The sequence below is a fragment of the Anabrus simplex genome, chromosome 1 (assembly GCF_040414725.1).
Source record: "Anabrus simplex isolate iqAnaSimp1 chromosome 1, ASM4041472v1, whole genome shotgun sequence".
Lineage (NCBI taxonomy): Eukaryota > Metazoa > Arthropoda > Insecta > Orthoptera > Tettigoniidae > Anabrus > Anabrus simplex.
In genome coordinates, this window is record NC_090265.1 from 1249202820 (window position 1) to 1249216975 (window position 14156).

General features: G+C 40.2%; 1 protein-coding gene across 1 annotated transcript in view; it reads right to left on the reverse strand.

Moving 5' to 3' along the window:
- Positions 1-5061: 5061 nt before the first annotated feature.
- The window catches only part of LOC136877977 (alanine--glyoxylate aminotransferase), a 72147-nt gene continuing 63052 nt past the window's right edge, over positions 5062-14156 (reverse strand). Inside the window, exon 7 of the mRNA XM_067152048.2 lies at positions 5062-5254. Coding sequence (XP_067008149.2) covers positions 5104-5254 — 151 coding nt within the window. The 3' untranslated portion in view covers positions 5062-5103. The remainder of the gene's footprint in view (positions 5255-14156) is intronic.

A 14156-nucleotide genomic window follows, 5' to 3' on the forward strand; every position in this document is an offset into this window, starting at 1 on the left:
ATGCCAGTCAAACTTATTCGTCTACTAATGTCATTCCACACCATCTCTCCGCTGACAGCTCGGAACATACCACTTAATCAAGCAGCTCTTCTTCTTTCTCTCAATTCTTCCCAACCCAAACTTTGCAACATTCTTGTAACACTACCCTTTTGTCAGATATCACCCAGAACAAATCGACCCTGCAGCCGCTCACAATCTTGTAATTTATTACTCTGTACAGAATAACATCATCTGCAAACAGCCTTATCTCTAATTCTACTTCTTTACATATATCATTGATATATATAAGAAAACATACAGGTCCAATAATACTGCCTTGAGGAATTCCCCTCTTAATTATTAATTAAAATGAAAAAAAATGAATAGCTTAATAGAGGGCTTTTGACAGAACCCAGTGGGAGATAATTCCCCGCAATACCCACATTAACGTTGGTCCCACAACTCATAACATAAAATTTAAAACAGACACATATGCAGACCAACATGTATAACACAAGCCCGCACTGAAATCGAAAATATTAACTCAACAAATAATAATTTAAATCACAAAATCCATAGTATGCTAGGTAATCAATAAAACACCCAATATTAATAAGTAATAGAATGGGGCAAAACTGTTAACACAACCAAGTAAAACACACAAACTCGCTTCAAGATGAAAACAATACTTATATATGCGATGCCACTCGAGATCTTGACTTAATCCCAGACAAGATAATAATGACAATTCAGTTGCGCAACTGCCAAGCCACGATAAGATAAGCAACAATAATAGGAAGAAGATATAAGACCCGAACTTCAGATTGCTCACACTAGGGCTGTCCAAACCCTCAATTAAAACCCATAATGTTACAAGTTACATTATTAAATTGCTACCATATTAAAATTAATGCGGGTATACCAATTTAATTAGGACAATAATCTCATAAAATACTTGCAGTAATGATGAAAACAAACAATCCTATCCCTAAATATTATGACCCAAAGAAATATTTAAGTTTATGGAATATTATCATATTAATAATAATAATAATAATAATAATAATAATAATAATAATAATAATAATAATAATAATAATAATAATCTTTTTAAAAAAATATGTGATAATTAGTGCAAGCATAGTACTAGGTCAAAACACAGTCATGAGAAGGCCGAAACAAATGTAAGGATGCACGAATTAATTAGATGAGAGTCACAACAAAAATTAACACAGCTACGTTTACCAAACACACCAACGCCAGCGATATAAATTTTAAAATAGTAACCACACATGCATCTAGCAAACTGTACAGAAAAACACATGCAAAAATGCAGGAAAATGAAATAAATCCAAGAGAAAAACAAATTTAACCAGGCAAGGAAAGTTTCAAGGTTACCTAAACAGCAATGGCCTTCACCGTTACACACAGCACTCACTTAAAGCTTGAACACAATACTATGAATACAATTCAGATCACAATAAATCCACTAACTAAAGTGTAAATGACACATACCCGTGTAATAATATTAACAGAAGTAAATCATAAAAGGAGAACTTACATGGATGCCATATATGCCTACGTAACACCGTGCATTTCACCTAAACACACAAACTCGCTTCAAGATGAAAACAATACTTATATATGCGATGCCACTCGAGATCTTGACTTAATCCCAGACAAGTAAGAATTTTTTAAAAAATCCTACCAATTTAACACTAATGTAAACATATAATACTTTAAAATACATTCATCCTCATCCCTAGGCAAGGTATACCTTCCCAATTACCCAATGCCGACCAAGTCGGCCATTATATTAGGAGCTGGACAGCAGTTATTCACGGCTACAGTAAGCGTCCACTTTCGAGCAATTCCAACAGTCGAGAGCCACATTTAGGTCTAGGCCACTAGTTGCGTCAGTTCCTTGTCAAAACTGCAGAGTTTAATTATTAATTATGTAACTGTGGATGTAGCAAAAATGAAAAAAAAAAAATATATATATATATATGATTATGGCAGTAAAGGAAATCAAAGAGAAATTTGGAAAGGGAATCACAGTCCAAGGAGAGGAAATCAAAACCTTGAGATTTGCCAATGATATTATTATTTTATCTGAGACTGCAGAACATCTCGAGAAGTTGCTGAATGGTATGGATGAAGTCTTGGGTAAGGAGTACAAGATGAAAATAAATAAGTCCAAAACAAAAGTAATGGAGTGCAGTCGAACGAAGGCAGGTGATGTAGGAAATATTAGATTAGGAAATGAAGTCTTAAAGGAAGTAGATGAATATTGTTACTTGGGTAGTAAAATAACTAACGATGGCAGAAGTAAGGAGGACATAAAATGCAGACTAGCACAAGCAAGGAAGAGCTTTCTTAAGAAAAGAAATTTGCTCACTTCAAACATTGATATTAGAATTAGAAAGATGTTTTTGAAGACTTTCGTGTGGAGCGTGGCATTGTATGGAAGTGAAACATGGATGATAACTAGCTCAGAAAGAAAGAGAATAGAAGCTTTTGAAATGTGGTGTTACAGAAGAATGCTGAAGGTGAGACGGATAGATCGAATCACGAATGAAGAGATACTGAATCGAATTGGTGAGAGGAGATCGATTTGGCTAAATTTGACGAGAAGAAGAGAGAGATTGATAGGACACATCTTGAGACACCCAAGACTTGTGCAGTTGGTTTTTGAAGGAAGTGTAGGTGGTAAGAACGGTTGGGGTAGACCAAGGTATGAATATGACAAGCAGATTAGAGCAGATGTAGGATGCAATAGTTACATAGAAATGAAAAGGTTAGCACATGATAGGGTGGCATGGAGAGCTGCATCAAACCAGTCTATGGACTGATGACTCAAACACACATGTATAAAACAACCACTACCATATTGTAACTAACAAAATAAATAAAACTATACAATGGTTAGCCAAAAGGCTAGAAATCACCTCCCATCTCCAACTTCTTCACATCCTTTACCCACCTCCTTCTTTCCTCACATCTCCCCAACCCGCCCGCATCTGTTGGACAGAGAGAAAACGTAACTCTCTAGGTGGCCCGTCCCACCCCTTCAGCGTGGGGAATGAAAGCTTTTGATAAATAAAATAAAAAACATAAGGTGTCAATTTTTATCGGGACTTTGAGGAGGTCTCCTTCAGGAGCCGGTTGCAGAGGGTGTGGATGGCATAAGGTAAAGCAGAACTATCATCTAATTATGTGAATTTTATTTACATGTGACAAAGGAAAAATTCCAGTGTTTCCCTTAGCATGTAACGGTTAGGTTGATCTGTGTTTCCTCTGAATTTTATATAGGATTTTCTTCTTTTGTTAGGACTTAAAATGTAGGTTTTCTAGGCAGTCTACGGACTTAATGTAAGGATGCATGAGTGTGTACTCTTGTTTCTCTTATTCACTTTGTTTACTAGTGACTTAAGTTTTCTATTTCTAAATTTTTTATCCTGGTTTCAAACTTAAATGTTCTTCCTTAGTCACTAAGTAGCATGGCTTATCCTCTGTGTCATCGGGCCTGAAGCCATACTAGGTTTTATCATTAGTCTTGTTCTCGGAGTGCTTGAGTGGGTTCAGCCTCCATTTCATGTTTGTTTTCGGCCTTCCCATTAATCTTTGTTTCCTCCTTTCTTGGCCGTGTATTTTCAGCTCCTGTATTTTCTGAATCTTTCAATCCATTTTTCTGGTGTGGCTCCACTGCAAAATAAGGGTAACGGGTGTGAAAGCTGTTTTAGCTCTCTTTAAGAGCAGAAAATAGTATTCTGCTAGACGTATTTTGACATGAAGTCATTTATATAATTCGTTATTGGAAGTGTTATCTTTGATACTGGTTCTATAGACAAGGAAATTTCCCACAGAATTCAGACAGGTAGCAACTTCTACAAAACAGTAAAGACATGTGGAACAAGAAAATACCAACAAAATGTAAGAGAGTCATATATGAAACCTATTACATACCAACCCTGACCTATGGTTGTGAAACATGGACCATGAGAGGTACAGATGTCAGTAGAATCCAGGCAGCAAAAATGAGACTTGATCGGAGCATGATCGGCAAAATACGGAGGGACAGAGTCCATAATGAGGAGATCCGCAAGAAGGCTCAAGTTGTAAGACTGCAGGACAGAATAACATCTCAGAGACCGAGATGGTATGGACACATGCGACACATGGAAGATAACAGATTACCGAAACAAATGTCTGATCTAAAAATTGAAGACAAAAGATCAAGAGGGAGACCAAGACTCAGGTACAAGGACATGGTGAGGACTGACAGTGAAGAGCGAGGACATACTTTGGAAAGCATTGAAGGAGAGAAGTTCAGTGACCAGAACTGGTGGGGAAGCCTTGTTCGCTGACCCACTGCTTAAAATGGAACAACGTGAGATATGTATGTATGTATGTATGTATGTATGTATGTATGTATGTATGTATGTATGTATGTATGTATGTATGTATGTATGTATGTATGTATGTATGTATGTATGTATGTATGTATGTATGTATGTATGTATGTATGTATGTATGTATGTATGTATGTATGTATTATTAAACTAATGTGAGTTCGAGGCTTATTAGGGCATTGGGAAGTATAAAATGTTCAGGAGTTGAGACCCTTCTTATGTTACTCTAAAGATGAGGGTTCTATTCCCCTCATGGTAATTTGTTCTGGAAGCTTTTGCTTCTTTCCATTAGGAAATAGTACTATTCGGTATTCCTTCTGCTGAGGAACTTTTGTGCAAAGGCTATTGCCCCTCCTATCTATGCAAAAGATTTGTAAATTTATAAGACCTATTGGTCTAGTTTTGCCTCTAAGTCTTGCATGAATATGGGAGTGATTTCTCCCTTGGTTATGCATTAAATAAGATTCAAAGCTTGTCAGTTTGTTATATATGGTAAATTTTCTATCAATGTTGTTGTTTTCTCTTAACATTTTCCTTCAAAAGAAAAGAAAATAGTTATTCAAAAATGTTGTCAAAACTTTGGTTCATGCTTTGTCCAGCCATTTACCCCTCATGCTTCTTTCCTTCTGTGATCCACTGAAAAAGAAAATTACAATAATGAAAAGCAGTTTCTTTATTTTTAACCTCAAAAAGTACAGCATTATCACTGACATCACTTTTTCTGCTTAGCATATTCAAGAGCATCCTTCAGAGTCTTCAGAATGTGGTCTACAATGTAAGGTTCAGTGGTATAGCCAAGGAGTCCTATACGTAATACTTTTCCTTTTGTAGGACCAGTTCCTAAGGACATCTCAGTGTTGTGCCTGTTTAAAAAAACAATGTTGGATAATTAAACAAATAAACATAAATTAAATATATTATTACAAAGTCATTTTAAAACCCTGTACATACAACAAATATAGACACTCTAACATTTTCATAATGTTTGAAACATTTAATCACTTGGTCCTTGTCCCAGAAAGCTACTGAGGAATGTTTGGCCAGTGTAAAGCCATAGTGAACTAAGCTCCAATTGAAAAATAATGAAAGGGTGCCATAATGCCTTAGAAGTTGTATTGCACAAAATGTCCTATGAAGTGGAGTAGAATTTTTATCCATCTGTTTGTTTGTTTGTTTGTTTGTTTGTTATGGCATCATCTTCCCCTTTTGCAGCTGACACCAGATGGGGGCAAATATGGTTCCTCTCCACTAAGTGCTGTCTCTTCACCATTCCTCATCCGACACCATGTTCTAGTCCAGGTTCTGCTGTGCTATGCTGGTCCACAGAGTCCATCCATCGAAATCTTGGCCTTCCTTATACTCTCTTCCCTGTAATCTGTATTTCCAGTGCTTATTTGCACATTTAGCTCTTTTTGTATGTTTTCATTTCTCACTCTATCCCTCCTTCTCTTCTGTACCGTTTTCCACAGAAATTTCATTTCAGCTGCCTGTACTCTACTCTTATCACTCAATCAATGTCCAGGTTTCTGCTGCCTATGTCATTATAGCTAAGTGTAGCCTCCGTGGCTCAGGCGACAGCACGCTGGCCTCTCATTCCCAGATTCTGTGGTTCACATCCCAGTCACTCCATGTGAGATTTGTGCTGGACAAAGCAGAGGTGGGACAGGTTTTTCTCTGGGTACTCTGGTTTTCCCTGTCATTTTTCATACCAGCAACACTCTTCAATATCATTTCATTTCATCTGTCAGTCGTTAATCATTGCTCTAGAGGAGCGCGGCAGGCTTTGGCAGCCACCACAATTCCTATCCTTGCTGCTAGATGGGGCTTCATTCATTCCATTGAATTACTAGAATTACTAGAACCAGGCTATGGATTTTTCATGTCATTATAGATAAGTAATATCTCCTGTACATTACTTCTTTAGCTTTTATTGGTACTTCTTTATTCCATATTATTCTCTGTACCTTGTTGTAAAAGGTACACTCCCTAGTTATATCCTGTTACTAATTTCCATATCCAGTCTTCCATTTTCTACAAATTCACTTCCCAAGTATTTGAAGTGTTCTACAATTTTCAGTTCCTTGTCTCCAATTTTGATAGCTCTTGTTCCTACTTTATTTCCTCTACTGATCACCATTCTTGCTCTTCTCCACACCGATTCTCAATCCCCATTGTTCAATCCTTCTGAAAAATGAAAACCTACAACCTGTTGTCCAGTCATTGACCGGGTCAGGGGTGGAATGAATGAAGCATATATAGGCTGTTAGTACGATGGGGTCGCCACTCCCAAAGTGATATATTAATGACTGATAGATGCTATGAAATGAGAATGGAGAGTGTTGCTGGAATGAAAGATGACAGGGAAAACCGGAGTATCCGGAGAAAAACCTGTCCCGCCTCCGCTTTGTCCAGCACAAATCTCACATGGAGTGACCAGGGTTTGAACCACGGTATCCAGCGGTGAGAGGCCGACACGCTGCCGTTTGAGCCACGGAGGCTCCGTTCAATCCTTCTATTTAGTACATTCATTTGTTGTTGTATCTCCTCCCAATCTTCTCGCCATATCAAAACAACATCCTCAAATATCATTACATTCATTTTTTCCCTCTTCCCTTGCTGCCTTTACAATGTCATCCATCACCATTATGAACAGTAAAGATGACAACACAGTTGTTTTAGACCATTGTCAATTCCAAACCATTCTGTTCTACCCACCATTGTCTCCACAAGGCTGCAACAGTTATCATATATTGCCAATGCCTTGTGTATCAGGTTTCCCCACACTTTTGTTCTGGCGATACTGTCATATGCCTTTTCGAAGCCTATAAAAAGCATTACTATATTCTTCCCATATCCCCAGCTCTTCTCTGTGATCTGTCTCAGAATGGAAATGGGATGTACTATTGACCTTCCACTTCCGAATCCAAATTGTTCCTCTTGTAACTGAATTTCCACCTTAATTCTTCTTTCCGATATCCTGTCCATTATCTTGGCAACATAGGAGATGATGGTGAATCCTCAGCAGTTACTGCACATCTTCTTATCTCCTTTCTTGAATATTGGTATTATAACCCCTTTTTTAAATCCTTTGGACACCTTTTTCTCCATACACTCTTGAGTATTCTATTAATCCACTGAAGTCCTGCTGGTCCTGCAGCCTTGATCATTTCTATGGCTACTTCATCTGTTCCCATAATTTTTCCCATCTTCCTCTTTTTAACTGCCCATTCCACCTCTGCCATTGTAATGTCTGATTTATTATCTATTACTTCTTCTATTCCTGCTGCCTGGATAACTTCTCCACATGTCTGGTTTCTCATGTTCAGCAATTCACTGAAATATTATTTCCAACTCTTCATTATATACACTGGTTTTGTCAGTATTATTCATTCTTTATCCTTCACAAATCCTGTGTTCACAGTTTCACTCCTACAGTTTCTTATAATTTCTAACTTTTTCCCCACAGTTCAAGTTTTCCTTTACTACCTGGCTGAATATTTCCCAACTTTTCCTCACCGACTACATTTTTGCAAACTCTTTTCACTTCTAAATATCTTCCTCTACTCTCTTCAGTTTTTTTGTGTTTTCCATTCCTTCTAAGTTTTCTTCTTTTCCTTTACCTTTCACTCTATCATACCACCATGCTGTCTCTTTCTTTCTTACCCCTCTTTCTCTGCCACATGCTTTCTCTGTACACCTTACAAATGCACTCTTAAAATGATTCCATTCCTGTTCAACATAGCTAATATCTGCACCCTTGGTATCACTTTGTGTAATTCTCCCCTAAACTCTTAACCTCCTTTTTCATTCTCCAAACCCTAATCTTTTTCTCTTTTTTATGGCAGTTCTGTGACCTTGCCTACTTTCAACTTTGCTCTATGGTCACCCCCGAAGACTTCCTCAGGCATAGCTCAATAAGATCTTTCTGATGTCCTTTTTCCACTAATATACACTGACTGACAGAGCAAATGCAACACCAAGAAGGAGTGGTTCGAAAGGGATGAAAGTTGGGGAAAAAACAGAGACGGCACGGACGAATAATTGATGTTTATTTCAAACCGATATGCAGGTTACACAATGCGCACGGCATCGACTCAGTAGGATGTAGGACCACCGCGAGCGGCGATGCACGCAGAAACACGTCGAGGTACAGAGTCAATAAGAGTGCGGATGGTGTCCTGAGGGATGGTTCTCCATTCTCTGTCAACCATTTGCCACAGTTGGTCGTCCGTACGAGGCTGGGGCAGAGTTTGCAAACGGCGTCCAATGAGATCCCACACGTGTTCGATTGGTGAGAGATCCGGAGAGTACGCTGGCCACGGAAGCATCTGTACACCTCGTAGAGCCTGTTGGGAGATGCGAGCAGTGTGTGGGCGGGCATTATCCTGCTGAAACAGAGCATTAGGCAGCCCCTGAAGGTACGGGAGTGCCACCGTCCGCAGCACATGCTGCACGTAGCGGTGGGCATTTAACGTGCCTTGAATACGCACTAGAGGTGACGTGGAATCATACGCAATAGCGCCCCAAACCATGATGCCGCGTTGTCTAGCGGTAGGGCGCTCCACAGTTACTGCCGGATTTGACCTTTCTCCACGCCGACGCCACACTCGTCTGCGGTGACTATCACTGACAGAACAGAAGCGTGACTCATCGGAGAACACGACGTTCCGCCATTCCCTCATCCAAGTCGCTCTAGCCCAGCACCATGCCAGGCGTGCACGTCTATGCTGTGGAGTTAATGGTAGTCTTCTGAGCGGACGCCGGGAGTGCAGGCCTCCTTCAACCAATCGACGGGAAATTGTTCTGGTCGATATTGGAACAGCCAGGGTGTCTTGCACATGCTGAAGAATGGCGGTTGACGTGGCGTGCGGGGCTGCCACCGCTTGGCGGCGGATGCGCCGATCCTCGCGTGCTGACGTCACTCGGGCTGCGCCTGGACCCCTCGCACGTGCCACATGTCCCTGCGCCAACCATCTTCGCCACAGGCGCTGCACCGTGGACACATCCCTATGGGTATGGGCTGCGATTTGACGAAGCGACCAACCTGCCCTTCTCAGCCCGATCACCATACCCCTCGTAAAGTCGTCTGTCTGATGGAAATGCCTCCGTTGACGGCGGCCTGGCATTCTTAGCTATACACATGTCCTGTGGCACATGACAACACGTTCTACAATGACTGTCGGCTGAGAAATCACGGTACGAAGTGGGCCATTCGCCAACGCCGTGTCCCATTTATCGTTCGCTACGTGCGCAGCACAGCGGCGCATTTCACATCATGAGCATACCTCAGTGATGTCAGTCTACCCTGCAATTGGCATAAAGTTCTGATCACTCCTTCTTGGTGTTGCATTTGCTCTGTCAGTCAGTGTATAATTAATCAAAGTTTTCATTCTTCTGTCTTCCTATCCATACCTGGCAATTTTATGGCTATATTTCTTCCTGAACCATATGTTTCCTATTACAGTAAAAGTCCGTTATAGGAAGAATTCTCAACGGCGGAAGATTTACTCGCTATAGCGGATTGTCGTTATATCCGATTTTTGTATAAAAGTCGGAAAAATCCCCATACACATGAAAAAGGCAATCACTTTGTTCAAAACTTGTGTTTCCATGGTGATATCCAGACTATGACTTACTTGTTTATTATTTTTTGAAATGCGATACTACTTGAAAGTGTATATTTAATTTCATTCTGAAAAAAATTACAGTTCCGTATTTCTCCGAATCCAAGACGACCCCCACTTTTTCCTTCAGAATATTTAAATCAGGCTCCAAAAGTGCTTTGTAAAATCATATGAATGCCTTTGTTGTACAGTACACATTTTAATGCTATTTTAGACGCCGAACATTGGCTTTCGTTATGCCGCATTTTTTTGCGGCTGCACAATTATTCTTTATTTCCGCGGGTTTAATGACCATTATCTTAAAATTGGCATCATAATACCGAAGAGAACCCGTTGAAAATTTGCCGGCAATACCTATCCCATGCGTCTCTACAATGCGGCGATCTGTCAGGAAAATATTCTTGCTGTCTATAAAACTGTTACGGTACTTTTACTCAGCATCAGATATAACCGGCTACTGCTACACGCATGTCTCGCTTGCCAGGTTTGGCCAACTTCAGTGGCTAGCGGTGTATAGGCCTAATCGCGGACGTTGAAGGTCAACGAACGAGTTTATTGCGTCACGGTATGGCCTTTCCGCCCTTGCGTTTTTCGTGCACATACTAGTATCTCACAATTTCATTTTTGACTTCTTTAAAGCGTCCTTGTTGCGGACCAATGATTGCATTTTTTGTATCTTTGTCTTCATGTTGACGCCAAATATTGGCTTTAGTTAGGCCTATGCCATATTTTCTTGCGGCTGCATAATTATTCTACATTTCCGAGTGTTTAATAACCATTAACTTAAAACTAGCATCATAATATCGACGAGAACCCGTTGAAAATTCGCCGGCAATACCTGTTCCACGCATCTTTACAACTATCCATCACGAAAATATTCTTGCTGGCTGTAAAAGTTTTACTAAGAGTCACGTACAGTAGACGCGTTATAACTCTGCCACTCAGTAGCCGTGGCCTTTCTAAGAATTCGAAAGCTCGTACGTTTTGATATCATTCTGCAGATTTGAGAAATGTTTTTGTAGAGGCTAATAGAATGCCATTCTCTCTTCACTATTTCCCGAGATCCAGTGATGTTACACACAGGCACTGTACAACCGGTTGTCACGGCTAGCGATGTATAATCACTGTCGGGTATAATAAAGAGTCGGTCGTTTGTCAACGAATTTTGTGTGTGCGTGTGCGTGTGCGTGTGCGTGTGCGTGTGCGTGTGCGTACGGTACGCGTGCGAAAATAAACAGCGTGGTTACCGCGAGAGTTGCCAGTGGTATTCATTACTGTTAGGCCGCGAATGCAAGACGACCCTAGATATTTCGCATGAGATTCTGAGGGGGAAAAAAAATCGTTGTCTTGGATTCGGAGAAATACGGTATCACTCCAGAGTTTTCTTCTTCAAGTGGCGTCACCTAACCTAACTGTATATGTGTCATGTAAACATAATTGAAACGCATGTAGAGAAATGAGTTATCCTCGCTAAAATTTATATGTGAATAGCCTTTCTGAAATTTAACTAGACGCGAGAAAATATGAACTATCCCCTGAAATCAGTGATGTATTCTGCCATATCCTGAGGTGTATGGCATTCTTACTTAATTTCAGAATATAACATTAAAATTAAGAGATCGTTTACTTCAGCCGTTATTTTGAACCAGTTAACAACAGCTATCGGCCACTTTATTCACGCATTATTTCGAATTTTCTTTAGGGAATAGGAGTTGTTGGGTATTACTAATCGACTCCAACATCGCCTTCGAATGTCGACGACCGGACGAGTTGGCCGTGCGCGTAAAGGCACACAGCTGTGAGCTTGCATCCGGGAGATAGTAGGTTCGAATCCCACTATCGGCAGCCCTGAAGATGGTTTTCCGTGGTTTCCCATTTTCACACCAGGCAAATGCTGGGGCTGTACCTTAATTAAGGCCATGGCCACTTCCTTCCAACTCCTAGGCCTTTCCTATCCCATCGTCGCCATAAGACCTATCTGTGTTGGTGCGACGTAAAGCCCCTAGCGAATGTCGACGAGAGAACTCGTTAGTGAACATAGTGAGGAAACGATAGTGAAATAATCGATTACATGCAACACAATCGCTGGGGTGTATAAATATCGAAAACAGAAAAAATTGCGTGCCTAATCCCTCATAATAACGGATGCGTCAGTGATAGGGCTCTCGCTACAACAGAAGGACAATACACAGTTTAATATATGAATTTTGAAGGGGCGGCAAATATTGTCGCTACAACGGTATTCTTGTTATATGCCGTACTCGCTATAGCGGACTTCTACTGTAGTTGGTTCCTCTTGAAAGTCCATTACCATACCCCCTTCTTGATTCTTGTTGCCATATCCATAGGGCCCCAGAATCTTTTCTCTTCCCACTTCTGTGTTCAGATCTCCCATTATCATTACTTCTTTGTCTTCTATGTATTTTAATATTTCTTCATGGAATTGTTCTATGTTCTCTTCTTTATCATTATTTTCATTTTATGGAGCATATACTTGGAACAGATTTTGTGTTCCTGTCTCAAACTACATATATTCTTGTTGTGATCATTCTGTCATTTATCTTCACCTCCTCCACATATTCCAAGTCATCCTTTCTCATGATCATTACTACTCTGTTTATTGCATTCTGTCCTCCACTGTAAGACAGCCTGTGCCCTTCCTTCAGTTTTCTTTCTACTCTTCCTCTCCATTTCGTTGCACTAAGACCAAGGATAGCTATGTCCTTCTCTTTCTGGAACCCTATCAGCTCTTTGATCTTGTCTGTCAGGGTTAAGATGCTTACTGTCCTGATTCAGATATATTGTGATACTGGCTGCCTACTTCTTACAGCTCCCCCAATAACTGAAGAAATGCGCATCGCCTGCAGGGAACGCCTTTGTCCCTGAGGATTCACCATATCTGCACTCATTTTATTACAATGGGTTCACTACTCCCAGACATTTTAGACCTGTTGCCAGCAGGTGATTAGGCTGCTCCTAACATCAGTACAGATGTCTTCTGCACTAATCCCCTAACCTGGGAACAGACGCTGCTTGATGGGTTCCAGTGTCATTTCCTACACTGAGAGGACCATCACCATACCTAAGAGAACTCATCCAAGACTGCAAAAGCTCTTACCTAGGGCAAACAGGACACAGTTTTAAAATCAGATATGCAGAACATGTCAATGCCATAAAACACAATCGTTTTTGCGCGGTCGGCCTACATATAAAAGAATTTAAGCACAACTTTACTGAAATAGATCAAGATCTTGAGGTATTAGAAATTCTAAACAAAGGTTCTTTACTAGACGTCACTGAAAACCTCTATATTCATTTAGACCAATATTTCAATCCAAACCTAAACTTAAATGATATCTCAGAGAAACCAAAGATCCTATTCGACTTTCTCATTGAATTTTTCAAAAATATTAATATTCCAAAAAAACAGATCTGTCTTTCACATTATGCATAATACTTTGTCACGCCACACACTTTCACCGCATCACCCTCCATATTCCCCCTTCTTCCACTCCTCCTCCCCTACCGCTCCTTCCCTCTCCTCTCCTAATCCAACAATGGCCGCTCCCCAGACCTAAACTATCCACCGTGCTCTGTTCCTCTTCATCTTGTGCCACAGCTTTACCACCTTAGGTCCCGCAATAAACATCATAGAAACTGCCCCCACCCTACATGTAACGTTGCAACAATAGACCACAAATATTAGCACAGTCACCTTCTAAGCTCTCAGAGGAACATCTCCCTTAATTCGAATTTTGTATTCTTGTCGAGCTGAATATGTTTACTACACCCTCAACAAAGAGATTCTTTAACTACCATGTTCATCTCACACTTGGATTTAGATATGTTACATGCATTTGTACAAGTTTGGACATGTTGAGGCCTGTCTCATACTTACGCTGCGCTTGACCTATATGGCATCTGACGAAGAAATGTCTACAAATTTTAATTCTTTAACTGCCAATTTTACCTTGTACTACGAAAAATTTGAATATGTTATTTGTATTTGAAAGTAGTATTTAATGAGTCCTAACTCATATGAATTATAGCTTTTGTTTCACCCTTCATGGACTGTTTTGAAGTGGCATTACTGAATATCTACAAATTCGAACCTTTACTGCCAAGTTCATCTCGCACCATG